General features: G+C 37.6%; 1 protein-coding gene across 5 annotated transcripts; it reads right to left on the bottom strand.

Moving 5' to 3' along the window:
- Positions 1-1,678: 1,678 nt before the first annotated feature.
- Positions 1,679-18,472, bottom strand: calcrlb (calcitonin receptor-like b). 5 transcript variants are annotated; one of them, XM_053638310.1, is made up of 14 exons: positions 18,257-18,472; positions 12,848-17,364; positions 11,969-12,048; positions 11,664-11,814; positions 8,317-8,430; positions 7,433-7,545; positions 6,596-6,687; positions 6,379-6,505; positions 5,339-5,492; positions 5,164-5,224; positions 4,648-4,714; positions 3,820-4,038; positions 3,585-3,626; positions 1,679-2,574 (listed from the first exon to the last, which is right to left on the bottom strand). In XM_053638310.1, the coding sequence occupies exons 3-14, from the start codon at positions 12,029-12,031 to the stop codon at positions 2,356-2,358; spliced, it is 1,422 nt and encodes a 473-aa protein (XP_053494285.1). In that variant the 5' UTR covers positions 12,032-12,048; positions 12,848-17,364; positions 18,257-18,472; the 3' UTR covers positions 1,679-2,355. The 5 variants fall into 5 exon arrangements, with proteins under 5 accessions (XP_053494285.1, XP_053494287.1, XP_053494284.1 ...); XM_053638312.1 differs by having other exon boundaries at positions 12,848-12,891; XM_053638309.1 differs by having other exon boundaries at positions 12,834-18,472.
- Between the last annotated feature and the right edge of the window lie 4,882 nt (positions 18,473-23,354).

The raw sequence follows: 23,354 nt of genomic DNA, 5'->3' as shown, positions 1-23,354 counted from the left end.
CAGAAACAAAAGAGTTACAGAACCAGGAACATTACAGAAACAGGAGAGATAAAGAGCTGAGAACATTACAGTACCAAGAGTTTTCCAGAACCAGGAACCAGAGTTAACTCTCTTATTTCTGGAATGTTCCTGGTTTTGGAAAACTCTTGTTTCTGGAACGTTCTCAGTTCTTTATCGCTCTTGTTTCTGTAATGCTCCTGGTTCTGGAAAACTCTTGTTTCCGGAATGTTATTAGTTCTGTAATGCTCTTGTTTCTGGAATGTTCCTGGTTCTGTAACTCTTTTGTTTCTGGAATGTTCCTGGTTCTGGAAAACTCGTTTCCGGAATGTTATTGGTTCTGTAATGCTCCTGTTTCTAGAATGTTCCCAGTTCTCTTGTTTCTGTATTATTACTGGTTCTGCAACACTCCTGTTTCTTGAATGTTTCTGCATCTGTAACCCTCCTGTTTCTGGAATGTTCCTTAGTCTTAAACTCACTTGTTTCTGGAATGTTCTTGGTTCTGTAAGTCTCTTATTTCTCGAATGTTCCCGGTTCTTGAACTCTCTTGTCTCTGGAATCTTACTGGTTCTGCAACACACTTGTTTCTGGAATGTTCCTTAGTCATAAGCTCAGGATTCTGGAATGTTCCTTTTTTTGGAACCCATTTGTTTTTGGAATGTTCCCAGTTCTGTAATACTCATTTACAGAATATTCCTGGTTCTGGAACACTCTTCTGGAATGCTCCTGATTTTGGAACCCTCTTGTGTTTCTGGAATGTTCCCAGTTCTAGAATTCTCTTGTTTCTGGAATCAAATGGAATGGACCACACACATTTACTTGCACCAACTGAAAGAGACTACACTTAACCCAGTCTTCTGGTTCAGTAAACGATTTTATATGGATGCATTTGTATTCTTAAGAACAAGTACACTATGGTGTGAAAGCAAAAAAAAAAAAAGAAGACTCTGCAATACGATTACGACCTACAAAATATTGTCCTTGGAATACAAATAACTTATAAGAAAACTGCAACATTGCCACAGTGTTTCCAACAGGCAGCTTAGCATGCGAGAAAACAAAAACTGAATTCTGGAATTTCCCGTCTCATACACCCACTAGACATTTCCCACACATCTGTAAACCCTAATTATATGCAAAATGATAAAAATGAACATTTCAAAATGTATAAAGGATTTTTGGCCCATTAATAGATAATAATTAATAGATATACAGAACAGACATCAATACGGCTCATATTTGCTGCATACTGATCGTGAGCATGTTATACATTTATAAATATACACAAAGTACACTCACATGGACATCCGTTACACACTACTGAGAGAAGTCTATTTACATTTTCAGAGTGTGAGCAGTTTCTTTTTTTTCCAGCATATGAAGTTGAAATGCCCTAAGAATAAGTAATATGCAAGAATATTAAAATCAGCTATATGTTCCAGACATAAAGACATGCTGAATAAGGCCTCCTGTGCTTATTTATGTATTTATAGAAAACTGTAAACGTGTCTATGCTGACTGCAAGTAGTGAAATGGAAGAAAAAACAAGAATAATACTTTTCCATTTAAAGTATGCTATTTAACAAGCTTTGCCAGCCAGTAAACTGTATTAAATGAATTTAATACAGTATAAAAAGACATATATACAGGCTATATATATATATATATATATATATATATATATATATATATATATATGGTCAGTATTATCCATGTTTCAAGACTATCACTGTTAAAAACTTCTAAACACATGAGGAGTCAAATTTCCCAAGCGATTAGCATAAAAAATTGAACACATTACTGCTTTTCCATAAATAATGGCATATAGGCTTTGCGCTTTGCCTTACTCTGGTTTGAGTTCAACTTTTTATAAAGTCCCCTTTTCCAGAAACTTTTCAACCCATCAAGTTCAGAAACACAACAAAGAACAGATGGAGTTTCACAATCAATACACCCAGTATAGAAATTTTTTTTATCCCAAATCTCACAGAACGTCCTTTCCGAGCCAGAGGGAATGTAATCCAGATCTCTTGTAAAGTCTCTTGTGTGTTGCTAATCCCACATGCCGTCCTGTTTAAGACTGTGAACAAGGCCAACGGGCGGCGCTTTCATCAGCGTTCGTGTTCATCAGTCATGTGGGTTCTAGCCTCCCTCTGCGTTTGGTGTCAGTTCTCAGCTCACACTAAGAAATCCCGTTCTCGTTAAGAAATCATGGAAGATGTTATCTGGCTTCATAGCGAAAGGCGCTTTCAGTGCCAAAGTACTTTTTGATAGTCCCCAATGGGGGCTGCTTTAAGGTGGCTGGAGGCTCGCATTTGTTTCTGTTTGTTATCTTTGAGTGTGTAAAGATAACGATCCTCACATGTAGATGTTATCTGAGCGGAGGATGGTGGCCTCCATGTGGTGGAAGCTCTTGCCGTTCAGCGTGTCCATGTGGCTGTCAATGCTGTAGCAGCGGTGCACCTCAGTCATGGAGGAGTTGGTGTAGGACGTCGAGCGCAGTGCCTCTGTGTTGGCGAACGTGCTGCCGAACTGGATGCGGTACTGATTCCAGTATCGCCGTAACACACCCTGGACCTGCAGGACATACACACATGAACGGCTTTTAGAACTTAAGATTATTACTTGTATATTACTGTATGAGATGATCCCAATAAAATTCTATAACAGACTGTGCAATAATGTGTTCTCCATGTCAAATCAGATGATCAAGGACGTTAGACTTGTGATTAAAGGAAATGACTATGCTCTTTTTACATCATCAATCAGCGTGAACAAGAAAATGCTTGTGTAGAAAAAATTTACACAAAACATTTTACACTTGTAGTAGTAAAGAGCATTTTTGTGTCCATTTGTGTGTTTCATTTGTTATATTAATGAATAGTTTTATATATATATATATATATATATATATATATATATATATATATATATATATATATATATATATATATAGTTTCATGATACTTGTGGACATTTCTACGATACAGCATGTGTATCACGATATATAATTTAGCTAACAAACTGTCTGAAAACAGCAGTATAATAAACAAAAAAAACATTAAACTGAGTTTGTTGATATTTTTCTTTAATGTTTAAAAGAAAAGAAGATTAAGTTTTTAAAAAATACGTCAAATCAACGGCATCCATTCAGTACCATTTTATTTATAAAAAAAAATACATTGTCATATCAATGATATCTCAGAAATGTGTATCGAGTAATCATTTATCAAGGTATCGATAATATCGCAGAGCCCTATTCGTTTAAATGATTTTTTATGAATTGGGTGTTCAGGTCAGTTTAACCAGAGAACGGCAACATAACATCAAAAAAGTGTTAAAGGGCTTGATGTCTTTCTTTTTCAAATGATTTGGATGTAGTGAAATTTTTTTTATATTCTGATTTGATATTTAATTATTTCAATTTTTAGGGCTTAACTACAAAAACATTAATGATGTCATAAAATTTTTTTTTCATTGAAATCATTCAGATTAGCAAAATCCTGATGCAAATCCAAGTGGTTCGGATACTATTCCATATCGAAATAACAAAACGTTTAATTTTGCCTTGAATTAACATTTCTCACCTCTCCATTGAAGAAACAGAAGATTGTGGCCACCAGCAGACCCTAGAGAGAGGCAGAAGATGGAGATAAACAGATAATCTCAACACCAACGGCTTTACTACTGCATTAAAAAAGTGAACGCGTGTAAGAAATGAACAGATAGTGTAGCTCAGAGGAACAGTGGTTCTGTCTGCTGCCTCAGTCCTTCTCCTTCTCATAGAAACCCCATTTCTGAGATGGTAATGTAACTTCTTACCTGGTAATGGATCAGGATGGCCATCATGTACCCATAGATCTCGTTGGAGCGGCGGCCCTCAGGTTTGTAGGCCAGCAGGACGATCTGGATGCCCAGGAGGGGCACGAGGATTAGCGTGCCTCTCACGGCCTTCATGTAGAGGCTGGTTTCAGCCTGGTGGGTCACTTTTAGCTTGGTGATCAACACCCGCACAATGTTCAGGAGGAAGAACAGGTTCACCTGAGAGAGAGAGAGAGAGAGAGAGAGAGAGAGAGAGAGAGAGCGAGAGAGAGCAATGTATGTGTTGTTAAAGAAATACAGTACCTAGACACATAAATGATGTGAAGCTCAAAAATTCAGATCTTTGCTGATGTTGCGAGTAGAAACTGCTCTGCATTACAAAAATCACCATACAGTTAAAGAGTTTGGATTCTGTTAGCAATGGAAGATAGATGACAGAACAAAATTTACTCAAGCTCATCCAATGTTCACTGATTATTAGGAAACGACAGGATCAGAAAAACTCAATGAATTGAACAGAATTTAAGGAAATTACATTTTAAAAAACTGCCCATAAAAAGCAACTGCCAAAAATGGTTAATGATATATATAAATGATTTAACACTGAAAAAGAGGAAAAATAAAATGTTCTGTAATAAAAAAACCCAGATAATGTTAAAGATCCAGTACAAAATTGTATGACGTCCTCTGCTTCCAATCAGTTTGTAAATATTTTTAAAACAATTACGATAAGTGTATAGCAATATTCTTATGTTGCCCAGCCCTGTGGTTGTGAACAGAGAGAGAGAGAAAGAGAGAGAGAGAGAGAGAGAGAGAGCGCGCACTCACCAGTAAAGCGGCACAAATGGGCCCGTGGATAATATAAAGCAGTGACGTATTTGAACTGATCCAACAACTGCAGAAAACAAGATGCAGATTGTTCAGTGTTACACCACCCTTTTTTTCAGTGCAAGAACATACAATAACTGTGCATTAAAGTCAACCTCAACTTCAAAAACATGATTTTTATTATTAAAACTTTTAACGTGAGGGAACAGATGGATTTTTTATTTTAAGAAAGAGGGCTTGCTGATTGGTAATTTCACTAGAAAGGCAGAGTTATTGTTGAACATTTGACAGACAAGAGCTATTGCATCATAAAATAAACGAGCAAATCATGGCGCAAGATGCAAATAGAGGGACATACAACACCAGTTTATGAGGTGAAGCAGTTTACAGTTTGGGGCGTGTCCAGATTTGCATATTCATACAATCTTGATTTCTTGATGAGTGTAGTGTTGTGTTGCAAATTTTAACATATTTTAACAGCTTTAACCGTTACATTCTGCTCTGAGTTTAACTTACTTGTCATTGTAGTAATTGCTTCTGGCTATAGCATGTATTACAGCTGGGATAATAGGAAATCCTGAAAAATATGAAACATCAAAAGTTCTCCATTATGAATTTTTAATAACGATCCATTCCATGCATGAAAGAAATATAGTAGAATAAAGTCAATCATGGGAGATGATAAACTCACCCCAACCCAGCAGATAATACCACATAAGGCGTTGCTTCTCTGCAAATACAGCCACGACGATGAGTGTGTGGAGATAGATCCCCTCACACAGCATCCAAAAGTACATACAGCCCAGAATGTACAGGTGGATAAACACACACATCTTACAACTCACCTGGGGGCAAAAACATACACACAAGAGACGGACACTTCTAAACAACTATGTTACCGTGAAAATTCAAGATATAAATATACTCTTAGTTGAATTCTTTTCAAAGAATGAATTGATAATGAAGTGACCGATGAGTGTTCAGTTACAGCCAAGGGCAAACGTTTGCATTCCCCATGGTTTCTGAGTTTAAAAAAGGAAAATATGCTTCGATTATACAATTTAAATGTGAAAAAAAAAATTCAAGCAGCTGAAGAAATGACAACAAGCCAAAATACTGTATAAACAAAATGAAACCAACTGATGTGAAAGTTTTGCACTGAGCCAATCAGTCTCCTGGAACTGATTTGAAGAAATTTTGCATATTAAGACTGAAAAAAAAAAGTAAAAGCTACTCATGGGATATGACACAGTTTTGATTTTTGTACTCTTAATATTTTAACATACACCTTTACCAAATTAATATATGTGTTACATTAGACACTAAATGACTTCCAAAAACAGCAGCCTAGTCAATAATGAGTTGTAATTTAAACAATAAAATGTCTAATCGTTGATGCGAGGCGACATTTAATTAAAAAATGTTCCGTTTTCCTGAAACGGGAAAGTTTTCAGGATGAAGTAAGCTGGGTTTTTTTGGGAACATTAGACGCTCTACTTTTTTTTTTGACTTATTACAAAACAGAGAAAAAAACAAGTGAAGTGTGTGAGGGAATGACTGTGTATAGCGAGAACTTGTTTCTCACGGACGTTCCACCACATTAAGCGTACCTATGAAGGCTTAAAAAGTATTACATTATACCACTGACAAACATTGATTACGTCCCTCTAACAGCACCCCGCCAAGTGTTTTTTTCATTTCTTGCCACGAAACAACGTAATGCCGACTCACCTGGTTAGACTGCACTAACTCCTCGTTGTTAACAACAGCCGTGAACCAGATAATCGTTATGACTGAATTCAGGACAAAGGAGAAGAACAGGTTTTTATGAAGTGTAATCCTCTGGCAACTTAGGCTCCTGAGGGAAGAGAAAATTAATCAGTGCAAGTGCTGAACTAGGTACTTTGTAATTTTAGCCACTTCTGTATGAAAATATCATCACACTTACTTGAAATAGAAGAATATTCCCAAAGAAGCAAGTAGAGAGATCAATGACAATCCATGACCGATCAGGACCAAGTAGTAGAGGTTAAGCGCCGCCTAAATTAACAAATAAAACATATAATGTACAAACATATTATCATGTATTCAAAGAGATAAAAATATGTAGTGTAGATAAAGCAGGTAAAATAAAATGTGCGTGTAGGGGCTGATGTCCTGCTTTAGCACCGAAATGCTCTTAACGCTATTTGACTTTGATTTTCAGACAATCCAGCAAGAATTGTACAGTGTACAGAAGCAGCATTTTTTCCCACACATTCGCATGTGTACTTTATGTACATCTGTAGGATTAAAAACAACATCAACTAGACGAACCAAAACATTCCTGTCCATCAGGTTTCCGAGTTGAACAGTAAGCGATTTCGTGCAGTGACGTTAACTGTACAAGACAAAGTCAAACTTTGTCTGTCTTTAATAACCTCGATTCAAAAGTATTTATTAAAAATACATTCAAAAGTATTAACTAAACTAGAAAATCCAGAAGACTGGTCTGCAAAACAGACATTTTGGTCAGTTTGAGAGTTTTTATTAAACATTAACCGTAATGGGAACACTGGTTAGTGTTAGTACTTAGTAATGGTTTAGAATAGTATATTATTATGTGATTTGAGACACATTGCTAGTTTCGCATGGTTCTATACTGCCTCCACTTTTGGACCAGAAGCCTTGATTTCTGAGGATGTGCACAAGCGACGCTACAAAAGGCCACAGGATAAGCGTAGTAGCTATCTTATGTATGTACACATAAAAACAAGCATTCTATAGTGTTTCATTTCAAACCCACCTGTTGGCGCTCAACAGTGAATTGTTTACAGGTCGTGAAATTGGTCCAGGTTCTGTTGCTGATAGGGTGGACAAACCACTTGCCAGATTCGGTGCAGATTTTTGTGGCCACCTCTGAAAAACAGTAAACATTCGTAACATATTGCATTAAGGTTCTTTTGAGTACCATTAATTACTGCAATAGTTAACATTAACAAATCACTAAATTCAGCATTAAGGCTTCATTAATAACGTTAACAAACTTGCAAAGCCAAACAAACTTGTTTGTTAGAAGCCCCCTATCCTGTCATTGTTGTATCTCCCAAATGTAAATCCCAACTGTTCACTGTCCAGCTCTTAATTGTCTAGTTTGTCTATTTATACCTTGTTGTATCTTTGTCTAGCTGCAAACTCTTATGCTGTGTTCAATTTAACTCAGAAGTGTGGATGTCAGAACTAGGAATTATGTCATTTTTGATGTCTACTACAAAGCAGGAAAAAAACATGGATGCCTCCATGTTCGTCTTTTGTTAGCAAAAATCTAACACTGTGTTGAGTGATGTATATTTGCACATATTCATAAGATGAGACCTTCCAGAGCTTCCGAGTAGGAATTCCAAGTTCTTTGGTTTTTAGGAATTTTATTTGAACGCATTATCACACCTTTCTGTCCAAGCCACGTTTTCTAGCTCTGTGTACAGAGCTTTCTCAATTTTGTTTATGGATTTTTTATAGGAAAGTAATCAAAGACAAGGTGGTGTGATGAAGCGAAGCTAAGTTGATCATTTTCCTATAGCACAACCTGAAGTGTTTCTTACAACTTTGTGACAATGTTTATTGTTAAAAGTGCTATACAAATAAAGCTGAATTGAACTGAATTGCACCGGAATATTCGTTTTTTTTTACCTGAAGTGTCAAAATCCTTGTAGTAATCAGGACAGTGTTGTGTTGCAGTGTTTCCGGCCTCCACGTCGTCCCAACACAGCCAACCGTCCCATGTGCGGTTACACATCAACCCAGCTGCACAGCACACACACAGGCACACACACAAACACAAGCTTAATCGTACCTTCTTCATTCTTTAGTACTTGCCAGGTATATGAATTTGCTTCGGCATTAAGAACTGTTCAACAGGGAATCACGCAAGAAAGTTTTGGTAGGGAACGTGGGACTACACACACACAGAACACTAATCATGCTAAATAAATAAGAGACAAATATCTGGGTGGGAGGGGCATACTCTCTCTTCTGTGTCAATCTAGCCAATCGTGGGTGTCTATGGCATCGCTCATACTACATTAACATGTGTCCTGGTATCTCGAAGACTCATTGTGATCTGATCACTCAAACCACATTTGGAGGTGGTCTGGGATGGATACGGCCCCATCACGTTTATAACGTGAACATGAAGGTGTCTCGATGAGTCTCGGACAGCAAAAAAATGACCATCTAATTGACTGCATCATTGCCCATAGCCGGAAAATACATATTCGTTGCGAGATTGCTTGGAAATCACGCTGAACCGTAGAGCTTTCTAGGCTAATGCATAAAGGCGATGCTATAACAGCAGAGACGAAAGCAGCTGCTTTTCATAGCTTCATTCGTCACCTCATCTCTCATTCATTTATAAGATTGTTAGCAGACCAGGCGATTAAAATGTTTGAAACAGTCCATAAAGGTACATGAGATTGGATTTGCGAGGCATTTTTAGCAGTAGCAGACTGACATAATAAATGTGCGTGGCAGCATTTTTCCAGCTGAAACGGTGTATGAAATCCGACTATAAGTGGTCACTGGAGACGCGTTCACAACATGACGTGTGAACGGCTATGCGTCTCGACTGTCCACTTGTGATCCGATCTCCCAGGACGCATGTTAATGCCAGGTGTGAACGGGGGCTGTGAGCTGGGCATAGAGCAAATAGTGCTTTCCTCCGAGTGTGTTCCACTGCCCTGAATCACTGATTCACTGAGCCAATATCAATGTACTGATACGTGTTTGTACTGATTTGAAAGTATATAATATCACTTCTACATCTACACTGAGGTTTAAGTATATTTAAGCAGAAACATTTTGGCTCGTTCTTTTTTGCCAGGATTTAGCTGAAGGGGTTTCCCAGATCGGCACGTCATCTTTCTAAGATTCTTAACTTAACGGTACATCCGCATCCGAAAAGCTGACAAGAATGGTATTTATGCATTAATAAACCACTGGAGGTCAATGGCACTCCCTAGAACAAAATGTTGCAGCAGTTTTCCTAATGAAATAACAAATTACTTTCAGTTCTGCTACAGTGCCGTGTGTTACGAAATGATGCAAAAAATTGAACACAATGATATTAGCTCAGTTAGGTTGTGACAAATTTGAAATACTCAGAAATATAAGAATAATATGCTGTTTCACAAAAGAATTGTCATTAAATGGTAGAACAAGCATCACTCAGAAATCATACTACTACTACAACTACTACTACTACTACTAATAATAATAATTATTATTAGTAGTAGTAGTGGTATTTACACACTGCCAGTTAAAAATTGTTTTTGAAATGCTTTACAGATAAAAAATTAGGTAAATATCCTTAGAGAAAAAGAGCAATAGTACACAGAAATAACTTCACACTTATGCATTGTGCTTAATGCTTTTGTAAAATGTATCCTTTTCAGTAAGAGCAGTCCTCTAATGATAAACGGCTAATTAGACAGACGTTCACTAAACACTCTATTTCCAAATCTAATCTAATATCGTTAAACAAAATCTGTCTTCTTAAAGTCGTAGCTGCTTCCCAGAACTCCGGGAGATGGCTGTACACTGCAGTTCAGACATATTTACTGACAGATAACTCTGATTTATTCGTGCTGGTTAGCCGCAAAAAAAAAAAAACGACATGGAACAGATCAACAAGTTCTGACAATCTACACATTCGCTGTCAAACAAAACGTCTGGCGTGGAAACAGCTGGAGCTGCGCCACATAACAGGAATATGTTGAGTGTTTGCAGATGAACAACACATAGAGTCGGACACGCCCAACACACAAAATACAATGGCATTCCAGTGAGTCAATTGTTGTCCGCTCAAAGAAGAAAAGAAATACATATACATGTATACCCTTATTCCAAAAGTGTCCTTACGCACTAAGCGTTTCATCTTGAGGCAATGGACATGGAAATTAGCCTACTTACAAGCAATTGTAACTTGTCATTAAAGTTAAAGTATCATAGGGGCCGGCTGTGGCTCAGGTGGTAAAGCGGGTTGTCCATTAATCGTAGGGTTGGCGGTTCGATTCCTGGCACACATGACTCCACATACCGAAGTGTCCTTGGGCAAAACACTGAAACCCAACGTAGCTCTCAATGGCAAGTTAGCACCTTGCATGGCAGCTCTGCTACCATTGGTGTGTGAGTGAATGGGTGAATGAGACATAGTGTAAAGTGCTTTGGATAAAAGCGCTATATAAGTGCGCAATTTACCATTTGAACTAGGCATTTGTTCTGTAGAAGACACTTCATACTCATAAAATTTTTATTTAGACCTTCTAGGTAAGTTAAGATTAGGTACTGAAACAACTGATTCAAAAAGAAACTTAACATTTATGGAAGGAGTCTCCAGTGTCACAGTTAGAGGTATAGCTGTAACTTTAAGTTTTCTGACATCGTCAGGACAGAGGAGTTTACGCTTTGCGGTATTCAAGAGGGAGAAAAAAGAGAGAGGCTGGTGAGGGAAAAGGAACTAACTTGTTTGTGGACGTTCCATAACATTAAACTCATAAGAAGTTCTCAAAAAAAAAATCATTGCAGTTGTTGACAAATCGCTGTGGTTTAAGAAGAATAAAACATTTCGATTTGCATGTCCTGTCGTGTTTTCATGCTTTTAACCTTACATCAAATATGCAATAAAATTTATACCATTTGGGACACGACAACCAATCATCTTTGCACAGTTCCTATTAGTCTCAGCTGCTCTAAATACAATAAAACTACTATTTTAATGGGGAAAAAAACAAACACTTTATACGATTTTAAGGAAATCAGGGTGATGTGCTTTTATTTTGTTTTTATACAAAGGTAAAGAATTGTAAGAAAAGGTATTTCGGACACTAAACACAACTGCTGTAATGTTTCATAAGAATTTCATAAGACTTATAATTTACTATCTTTTTTTAAATCCGTCACTGCCGCCTCTTCTAATCGAGTAACACACACACACTTTTTTCTGATTTAACATCTCTAAAATGTGAATTAGAAGTTTTTACCTTTTCGATTGTGATTGGTGTCCTTTGCAATCTTTTGGTAGCACTCAAACTGGGCCATCATAATCGTGTTGCGACTGGGGTCGATTTCGTGAGTGCTGTTCCTGGATTTCTGTTGCTTGTCGTTCTGGGACGAGCAGGCCACGGTGAACAACTGCAGGATCGGAACAAACAGTTCAGTAGACAATCCATAAAATGCTAGGCTTTTAAGAAAATGTGCATAAACAGCACATAAATAAATGGGACAAATTCAATGATTTAATAATGTGAGAAGACTGCACTGTAATGGTGACTGGACATCAGTGTACCTCACAAAATGTGGACAGGAACAAAAATGAGGTTATCCAATATCCAAACATGGTTCTTCTCATGAATTAACACAACGGTCCTGAAAACACAGAACAGAATTTTACTTCATCAGTGATATCGTATGCACAAGAGGTGCAAACAAATCACGAATAAGACATAAATGCTTACACTTCATTACACTCCACTCCACTTGAATGGATCATAATGGACCATAGAGGCGCGAGAGTGAAAGTGGCGGGGAGTGTAAAGGGTGGGGAGTGCGAGCGGTGCGATTTGAAGTGAGTCGACTGAGCAATAATTATTACGTATATCACGTGATTAATTTTTATTGTCATTTTATTGTGCGCGTGGAGTTTGCATTGCAAGACAGGAAGATAGCAAAACAGCGAGAGCAGCGAGGAAGAAATAAAGGTGGGTAAAACTTTTTAAACTACCCAGTCTAACTTAATTGTGTAATTCTACCACAGCCATGAGACATCCTTATAGAAAATATTGCATTATTTGAGGGAACAAAATGGTGTCAGAATGTAACTGGCCCCTCTAACAGATCAACTGACCCCAGCCTGGCCCCCTCTGTTGAAATGGTCTAGAAACTTCAGTGCAAAAACAGAGTTTCACAACACTTTCTCTCCAATGACTTTCCGGTGGTTAGTTGTATTGGCTCAGTTTTAGTAAACTTCGATTTTCCCCAAGCAAACAGCCGGGGATCGGCGAATCCATTGTCCGAGCCAGGACTGTAGCAACAGAGCTGTTAGAAGGCCAAAGGCAAGTGGAAAGAATCCAAGCCTTCTTGACATAACAGTCCAGTCTATCAAGGGACCCCTGACTACAATACGGGGGAAGTGTGAATATCCTCAGACCTACATTAGAAGACTCACTTGTGCCCGTTTTGGCCATGGACAGGCAGACCAGGGACAAGTTTCTAAAAAAAAAAGGAAAGATTGTTACGCACTGTGATGACCTTAGCTTATACTGAGCATCATTTACCATTAGGTGAAAGGTGTCTGGGTAGCACATCAATGTGTTTCACTGTCGGTGAGTAATCTTACCGTAAGTGGTGGTAAATCATGAAGACATTTCACCAAAACAATGATCTGATTAGGTGAAAGCATTTACAAATTCAGAATAATTCATTTTTCCTAGATTTCCTTCCCTGTAATGGCCATTTAATGTGAAAACTACATTGGCTTTGGAAAACTCCTGGCTTCTGATCAATCCCTCGTCTCTCAGATGTTTCAAGGAAACCAAAAGCTCTATCTCTAACCTTCCAATGCTAATGTCCGCCAAGTCTCTCAAACGTGTTCGTGGCTCTGTTGTTGTTGTTTTCCTTTTTTAATCAATCGGTCCATACGTGGCCAAGGGGCACGAGACGCCATGTGATTCTTTTGTTCGACCTCCAAACATTTCCTGCTCGGAATGGGGGAACAAAACCACATGATTCGGCTCATATGTGGAAAACTATCCAATTTTTTCCCCCTTGCCTTTGTGGAATGGTAAGAAAAACGCTTCCGAGAAGTCCAGACAGACAGACTGAATTAATAAGAGTATGTTTCATCTTTCATTAACATCCATCTGAATGGAAAGCAGTTTTATTAAGAAATTCCATTCATTTTTTTCTTTTTTAAGAAGAGAGAGACTCAATCACATCACAAAGTAAATACACCTGTGTTGGATGAACTTGAATGAATTTGTTGAGATTCCGCTTTCAGTGAACGAACAGCTGTAATGTTAAATTAAATCATGTAGACGTAATTTTTGGGGGATTTTTTTTGGATACGATGTGGCGTATGATTTTGTGCAGGCTAATAATAAATGGTGCTGAAAACCATATGTGGTGTCCGTCCTGTTAAACCTTCCTTCCTGCTTTCCTTCCCTCGTTCTCAGAATCTCTCGCTGACAGCGGCGCAGGGGCATCCGTACTAACAAAACAAACTGCCGTATGGGCTACACCAAAGAGCTTTACTGGCTCGCTCTGGTACTTTGGTGACAATAATGCATTGTTTGATGAAAAACCTTCGGGACTGAAGTCCTTGAAAACGCCTTTCTTTACCTCTTACTGAGACGCCGTCGGTTCAAACTGTCACACGAAAGGAGTTGTTTCTATAACGAGCTTATAACACAACCATTTTGTTTACAACCATTTCATTAAAATGAAGCTATTTGAATCTGAACAATTCTTCCATATTATGAAGTAAAAAACTTTAACTCAAACTATTGTGGTGACTTTTTACTCAATCTGAGACATGCAGACTGCTATAAAGAGCAAGACCATGTTACAAAAACCACTAAACAGCATGTGATCAGCGGGTGAATGTTGCGATTGAGGTTTTATTCCAAAATCACAGGTTTTTGTTGTTTTGGCCTTATAGTGGGAGTGAACTGGGTTACATCATCTTCAAGTAGCTTAATGTTTGTATACAATTTTTGACTTTTTTATGACTCTCTATGAGCCAATAGGAGAGCAGGAGACGTGTCTGTCTGGTAGTTTACCCCAAGGAAGTGAAAAGAACGAGTAAAGGTCCCCAGCGAGATCTAATTTTGGACCCAACCTGAGGTACGTGCCGTCATTTTTTTTTTAAAAGCATGCCAGACTTAGCCGGCAGTTTTGTCCACCATAGGATACATCCAACCTTGTGAACAGAATGATGGAGATTGCTTCTGCTATTCGTTCATTTAGTGGTTCATTCAACCTTATATTCATCTTTAGTAACTGCTTTATCCTAGTCAGAGTCACATAGGACCATTAGAACCTACCCATTTTCGTATCTCCCATCCTTAGAGTAATGCTCTTGTCCACATTATTGTACATGTTGAATATCTTAGTTTATACCATATTGCAGCTGAATTCTGGATTCCGATTGGTCAGAAGGTGTTGATTAATTCTCTATAACAGCAGCTCTGACACTAGTACAGATTTAAATCACAGGTTTATATGAATGCGCTCGTTCTAATTCTTTACCATTAGGCTGTAGGACACGAGTGCAGTCTCTACACATTTTCTGCACTGACTCTGACTTGTCATTGGTCTCGTTGAGTATGGTGCTGTTCTCGACCGAGAGTATGTAAGAAATAATGTTTATGTTGTCTTTTCTTTTAGCATGCACAAAGTTTGACAAGAAGCAAGTCCTTCTAGAAAACGGCCTGTGCAGGAATGAAGATGACTAGCTGAAGTAAAGTTTTGGGCTCAAAAAGGATTTGATGGCTATAGTCCTGGTCTGGGACTTGACTAGAGTTCTACATTATCGTTTCTATAGTAACAGCTAACACAGGGACTTGTACTTTGGGCTTTGTGGTTCCTTGGCAATGTGACAGGCTGCATTTATTAACTTCAAGAAGAAGAAAAAATACAGAGGCTGGCGAGGGAATAAGTCTATAGCTGATGTTCCATTACAGTAACCATAAACACTTAAGGATGCTTTGATGTTTGTGTATTGTATTATAACAATACAGATATTTATAGCAAAAACAGATTACAGATTACGCCAATATGCTTTAGGTTCCTCCCATTTTTGATTGGTGAGTCCACTGAAAACTGAAACTGTGCACAGGGAACAGAGTACGAGTAATCATCATTTCAGTATACTACTCATGTTAAACAATCTGGTTTTCATACTTGGCATTAAAAAGCTCACCAAGACACTGAAATCCTACTTTAACAAATAAACTATCAGCAGAAATCCCCTCTCGGTGCTGTTCGTCATTCTAATACAATGATGACACTCTTCCCGATTTAGAATCCTATAAGAGGTGGAAATGATGAAAACCAGGGGAAAGTTTCAGGTAATTCTGTTATTGTCTCGAAGTTGCAGAACGGCCATGTGGAAGTCTTTCCATATCTATATTGGGATTTCCTTTGGTGTGCTACGGGTCACAACAGGAAGCTCGAATTGCAATGACTTCTTTTCTGTTTTCTTGTTTTCTTTCGTTGCATTGCAGAAAGTGTTTCCAGACCAAACATCTACACTTGACCTCTGGTTGAGTATTTTTCAGATTTAAAATGCCCCGCTACCCTGCGATGGATTGGCACCCTGTCCAGGGTGTACCCCGCCTTGTGCCCCATGCTCCCTGGGATAGGCTCCAGGTTTCCCTGTGACCCTGAAAAGGATAAGCGGTATAGAAGATGGATGGATGGATGAAAAAGCCCCGCACCACAGAAGGTCCATCAAAGAAGCAGAAAACAATCTCAAGAATGTCCATAAAACTGATGGAACCACCACTGGAGAAAGGGAAAAAGGATCACAAGGCATGCTGAGGAGATTCTACTCCATCCTGTCTGCCGTCTCCAACCTCGTCATGTAGGCATGGACATTCATTTTAAGACAAAAAAATGGCATGGCGGACTGGATGGACATGGATGTGGACGTTTGGTGGAAAAACAAAGAGCCAAAACACGATAACCTCTTGCCCTTCCTGAAGAGTCTGAGGAGGAGTTTATGGGATGTTTCTCTCGCTCCCCTCCCCTTCTCCTGCTCTTGCATGTTCTCTCGGCTGGCCCCTGGCCACTCACCCCTCCAGCCCTTAATTCAGGAAGCCTGTGTCAATGCTGACAGTTTGTTTAACTCGTGTCAGTTTGGGAAACACCCATGGACATCAAACTCCAAAAAATTTTCCTCTTCGCACCTAAAGAGTGTGAGATAAGAAGCAGCCAACACCTCACACATTCCAGATTTGCCTAATGCTTAAATAATGTGTGAAACAGACACACAAACACAAAAGTATTGTGGATATTTTAGAATTATTATCTAGAAAATAGCTCACACACAGAAAGCAAAAGGCAATGGCAGTTTAGTACAGTAACAAAGGGGTCACAAGTAGAGGCTGGAAAAAATCTGGAATAGTGCAGTATGTGGGGTTTTTTTTTACAAGAAGAATGAAAGAAACTGTGTGACCTCTTCAATAGCACTTTACTCATTACTCATGCAGCTGATATGATATAAATAACTGCATAAATGTATTATATAACTTAGTAATCAGCTGTTGTATGTTCACTTTATAACTAAATAAAATTCCTGTAATTACAAACTCACCATAAGTTAGTATAGGTTATCTTGAAAAAATTCAGTAAGGTGAGTTTGAACAATTTTTCACAGATAACGCAAACCAGTAGCATAATTCTAAATATTTTGTCTCAAACCTTGGGCCATGGTGTAAGATGAAAGAGTGTTAGGATGGGGGGAGTTTAAGAGAATCCCCTACTGACAGCAAATTTGTTCCACACTTAATGCCTGTTTCGCAACTGGACTTAAAACTTCCTAGAAACTTCAGCAGCAAGTGGAAAAGACAAGCGTGCTTTATAGGGATTAGGAAGCCAAAAGCGCCGAACACGGCCACACAGAGGGGAAAAAAACTCCCTAGTGTCCAGCTGGACTTGTAAAATCGCACATCTGTCTCAATCCTGTAGAAATAAATCATCAGACATAAACACTGGTTCAGCCTTGGAGGTGTTAATTCAACACTGCAAATGCTGTATTCTGATGTAGTTTTCAACATAGCAGGAGTTGGGGAGAATAAAAAGGTTCTCTCAGGGGGAAGTGGGGAAAAAGAAAATGATACTGAACCCTATAACAGGAGCTAAAAATTCAATTTACCACATCATGTATATTTTCCAGAAAAATAATAAGAAGATACAAACAAGGAAACCTGAAAAAAGCAAAAGCTGAGTTATACTGACAGAAAAGGTTCAATCATCCATGATGTGTAAATTAAACAGTGGTCCCATATTATTGGCACCCACAGAAGAAACATAATGCTCCTTCAAAGCAACATCCCTAAATCCAAATCTAACCCCCTATTCAACACGGTCATCATTTTATACTACCATTAATAAACACTGTGACAGCAAATTCAACACTTTGCAAGCATTCTGAACAGTTTTAGTCTGACTAACTATTGCTAGATATAACATATATACAACAATTCTACACTCAACTCTACACTGTACACAAAAGAGCCCTAAATCCAAACTCAACCCCATATTCAACACTGTAATTACAAGTTCATTACACATTAACACTCTAATAACAAATGCATTCTGCAGTCTGTTTTTGTGCACAACACTTCATTCTGGGTAAATCATTGCTAGAACGTGTCTATAACATGTATTTGTCAACAACGTTGCATCGTTCAAGTATTTAACAGAACTTTTAGAGACGCACGCGCTCCATGTTATGTAGCGCAATAACAAAGAATAATGAAAAAAATCACCATCTACGACCAGCACAAAAATAAGAAATGATTAAAGCAAGGACAATGGACGATACTTTTTTTTCCTTTTTCATCCAACTCACCGCGCAAGAGCGAGAAAATCCGAAAGCGAATAAAAAAAAGTTTTACTGGAATAAGGAAGTCAGCAGCAGAAGCAACAGCAGCAGCAGCGGCGCGCGATGTTCCACACACAACCACAGTGCGCGACTAGAGCGCGCGATAACTTCACAATCGCGTGAGTCAAGCGCGCTGACGTGCTTTCTCTCTCTCTCTCTCTCTCTCTCTCTCTCCCTCACTTTTTTTCTCTCTGGTTGGTCAACTCTCGGCGCGTGAACGCGCTTTCTTTCCAAACTCACTGGGCAGCTCACTAACGGAGCCTATGACTTCCGGTGACATCAGCGCTCCACTGTTACTATGGTTACCTGTCCCCCCTACCGACCCTGTGTGCTAGTATGCATACTTTGCTATATAGAGCTGTACACCACCTGTAACGCAGCTATGTAGCACTGTAGTGTGGAAGTGTTTGTAATTATATCCCATAGTTTATCGATTTTAATTTCATAGCTGCACAGTTATTGTGTACTCGGGTTAATGTGTGTATCTCCACAAGCTCTGATTTGTATAAATAACGCTCATTCTTTACATTTAGTTTTTGTTACTGATTGATTTATTCTAATTTTACTTAAAATGTTGTCTTATCAGAGATTAATCAATTGCCTTATCACATTTTATCTTATCTTTTATTTTATTTCCCTGTGGAAATAAAATAAAAAACAACAGAAACTCTCATACAATTTGTAATGGTTGTAACAATTATAATGGGAATAGTATTGGTTTTAATGGAAACTGGAAGGCTCTGGTAATTGGTTGCCTTCTATTGGTCGAATGTTATGTCCAGTATTAAGGATTATATATATATATATATATAGTGAATAGGAAAGTCCACTGTAAATAAAGCACTACGGTAGTCTACCAAAAACATTATACAGTATATGGTAACCCGACTCAAGACCTTTGTGATGAACTGGAACACCGGCTGCAGCCCAGCAATCAACATCAGTGCCTGACCTCACTGATGCTCTCGTGGCTGAATAAACACAAATCTCCACAGCCACACTCCAAAATCTAGTGGAAAGCCTCCACAGAAGAGTGGAGGTTGTTATAACAAAGCAAAAGGGGACTAAATGTGGAATGTGATGTTCAACAAGCACATATGGGTGTGATTATCAGGTATTATCATTGTAAGTCCACATACATATAATGTATGTTCTTTACTTTTCTTTTTCTGTTGGAATGAAAAGAGGTTGTAACTAGTTGTTGACATTTTCCATGCATTAAAACTCCATAATACACCATCAACACTTGAATTATTATTATTGTTTTTTTTTTTTGTTTTTTTTTGAGGGAATCCATCAGCACGAATTGGATGACCATTCAGATTGCAGATACCTGTGAGAACAAGAGCATGTCCAATTTGTTAGATTAAATTCAGTTTTTACATGGACTAAATATTTCTCTTCGAGATTAGCTATGAAAATTGTGAACATTGTTGGTTTTTGGTTTGTCCGAAACAAAACAAATCTTTTAGCATACTGACCAACACGATTATGGCAGCTTTTGCAATTTGACTGTTCTTTTTTCCCCTTATTCTGTGGGTTCTCACAACAACAAAAAAAAGCCTCAATAAGCATTTAGCTCTGCCCACTTACTGTAGATTCTGAGCTAATCTGGTTAATATGTGAATGAAACCTACTTTTCGAACTAGTCCTATGGTTTTTGGCTATGATTTTCACAAATGTAGTTGGGTATCAATCTATTCAGGAGAGAGTAAAGCTCAATAAAGTTCAAAAACTTTGGAAAAAAAATTAAGACCATTAAACAACATGGTTGTCACATGCCAGTCAATTCTTGTGAGGTGGAACCTAATTCACGTAAATAGCTGTAACTCATGAATGGTCTATTTAGCTGTGCCCACTGAGATTTATGATAATTTGCTTAATATTCAAAACTGATTTTTGCCCTATTTTCATACATTTGGTGTCATATTACCCAGGAAATTCTGAACCTCAATAATTATCAAAAACATACTGAGAGTTGTAAATAATATGGCCACAACATGCCAGTCAGTCATTGCATGGCAGAGCTTAATTTACTCAAATAGCTGTAAAATTGAGTTGGGACATTTATCCACACTTCTGTGTTTATGAATACAGAAGTGAAAGAATGAGTGTTTCAGAACGTCCTGTGAGAGAGTGAACAATGGCAGTAAATACAGCTCATAATCACTGCAGAATCCCTCACACCCTAATACCCTAATACCCCAAAGTGTGGTTATAATGTAGTCCATCAAATGTTAAAATAATCAGAGTGATAAGAAATGTTTTAATCAATCAAAGGCCTAATAATGACTTTGAAATGTGTTTCAATCATGAAGAGAGAAGGGCTTAAGGTTAAATCAGCATTTAAACATGATTATGTTGTAATAATACATGGAATATTTTATTAATCAGAAAATAAGTGAAAATCCATGTAGGTGAAATTAGGACAAATTGGTGTAACTCCAGCTTGTGGGAAATCACTGAGTACCCATTTCTCACTCCTAGTTTGTATCTTTTTGAATACAATTGAGCCTGTCCTTTATCTTTTTGATAGCCTGGAATTTGTTGCTCCTTAGTGGGTATTCACTATTATTGCCAAGCTATATGAATGGTCTATTGTTTAAATTGCAGAAGTTAGAAAATACAGAATATGCATCTACTGATAAAGCCGCCTGTGTATGAGAAGATGCAGCAATGTTCAAGGACGTGTGTGTGTGTGTTAGTTTACTAAAAGTCTTCTTTTATACTCTTATCAAATAAAAGATGGATGAACCCTAGAGAATCCTTGTTTTGAAAGTGTATAAAATAGTGTATCAAGATGGAGTCCAGCAGTTGCTTTGCAAATCGACTCGGCTCTTGTTACTTTTTTGTAATAAAAGTCTAATGTCTTTTTGGCATCAAATCCCTCGAGACTCAGAAGTTTTTATTTTTTGCTGAAGAAGATTCCACAACGATACTGTACATGACTATACACTACTCACAGCAAATTCTCCTTTTTAGTAAATGGTATGTTTTATTAATTTAATTGAAACAGAAATACATGTGGTATTTTGCACGACACAGTTGAGAAACTAATCAATTTTTTTTATTAAATCAATGTTGGAGTGTAGATTTATTTTTATACTGATTATCTTGGTTATTCCAGCTAAATGTATGCATATAGATCAGAGCTTTAAAAATAATTAGTTTATGGAAATTAAAGTACCTAGAAGTTTTTAAAATGCCGTAATTATATAATAAAAATATTAGCGACTACCATACTCTACTGCACTATACCATACTAACAGACTTTTTAACATTATTCCTTTAATTAAAAAAAAAGCAACGCATGCGCAGTAAACCTCTGTACGATTCTTATTTGGACTGCGCATGCGCCAGCTAAGGTAACATCCGAATCACTAGGCGGCAGTAGTGAACTATACAGCTGTACGCAACTTGCCGTAGAAGAAGAGGAAGACCGGCAATAAAACGACGAGGAAGAGTTTAAATGACGTTGTTGTCCATCAAAAGAGATGCCGACGTTATGTTGCCGGTGACAGCTAGAAGGTATTATCACCTTTGTTAATATTAGTTGAATGTTTAGCGTTTAGTTTCGTCTAAACGTCGGGTGTTTGTTGTATTTCTCACTTCCGTGTTTTGCTTCTCACTCCAAACCAGCAAAACATCCAAACGAACAGCAATTAAAAATAAATATCCTAGTGTTTATTATACTTAATGTACTGCTTAATTTCTTTTAAGACTACATTACACAGTAGTTTAGACACTTGTTGAAGATGTTTTCACACACAGCACTGTTCTGTGTATATTCATGTTATATTTTATTTATTATATAAAACATTTTTACTTCTTCTGCAGCATCTAGAGAATTATTCAAATGAACAAGAAACACAACCAAACGCACTAAAGGATACCTTTTTTTTTTTCTTTCTTTCTTTCTTTTTCTTTTTTCAAACCGCACAACAGCGACTAGATTTTGTAAAGTACTGGCATAAAGTTGGTTTGACGCTTTACGTTCGATATTCGCAGATATGCGGAAATTAAGGGACCGTCTCTAAAGTTACATACGACATTGTTCTACACGTTTCTAACTTCAATAGCATTTGAAGGGAATGACTTAGTCACACAACCAACTGTAAAGTGTTCATGTAGGTGTCAGGTATGACGCACACCTTCTAGATTTTTTATATTTATTAAAATATACTATTATAACATGTAAATATTGCCATGTATTTCACTACAAAATGAACTCTCACACAAAATATTCCCTAATTTAAAGCTCAATAGCATTTGAAGGGAATGACTTAGTCATAAAACCAACTGTAAAGTGTTTGACTAGGTATCTGCTATAATGCACACCATTTAGATTTTTGATATTTAATAAAATAAACTGTCAAATCATATCTAAACATTTATACCGTATGGACTCGTACACAAAACATACCATAATTTATATATATACCAAATGTGTGTGTGTATATATGTGTGTGTGTGTGTGTATATATGTATGTGTGTGTGTATATATATATATATATATATATATATATATATATATATATATATATATATACATACATACATACATACATACATACATACATACACACACATGCACCAAAATAACAATAGCATTTGAAGGGAATGGTTTACAGTCACAAAACCAAATGTAAAGTGTACATGTAGGTGTTGGCTATAACGCACACCTTTTTAGAATTTTTTTAAAAATATATAATAGAAATCTGGATCCAGGATGGATGTATGTCAGCTCCAGTATTTACTACGTCACTACTGAGTAGTCGAGTTGGACTGAGAGCAGACGGGACTGCAGAGAGAGAGGAGCAGACCTGGTGATCATAAACAGCATAGAGGAACAGGTGAGAGAGAGACCCTCTCATATTAATTCTCATATTTTACTATTACAACGACAGGAGTTCATCAGTAAAATCCTGTGCAGCAGAAAAGCTTGTATTGGACTGAATGACCGAAACAGAGAGGGCGAGTGGAAGTGGGTGTATGGTACACAGCTGAACACTGGGTAAGAAATCACTGAACTAATATTTTCTCATGATGAGTTACTGACTCTTCT

This window comes from Ictalurus furcatus, chromosome 12, assembly GCF_023375685.1.
Source record: "Ictalurus furcatus strain D&B chromosome 12, Billie_1.0, whole genome shotgun sequence".
Classification (NCBI taxonomy): Eukaryota; Metazoa; Chordata; class Actinopteri; order Siluriformes; family Ictaluridae; genus Ictalurus; species Ictalurus furcatus.
This window is presented reverse-complemented; position numbering and strand designations above follow the sequence as displayed.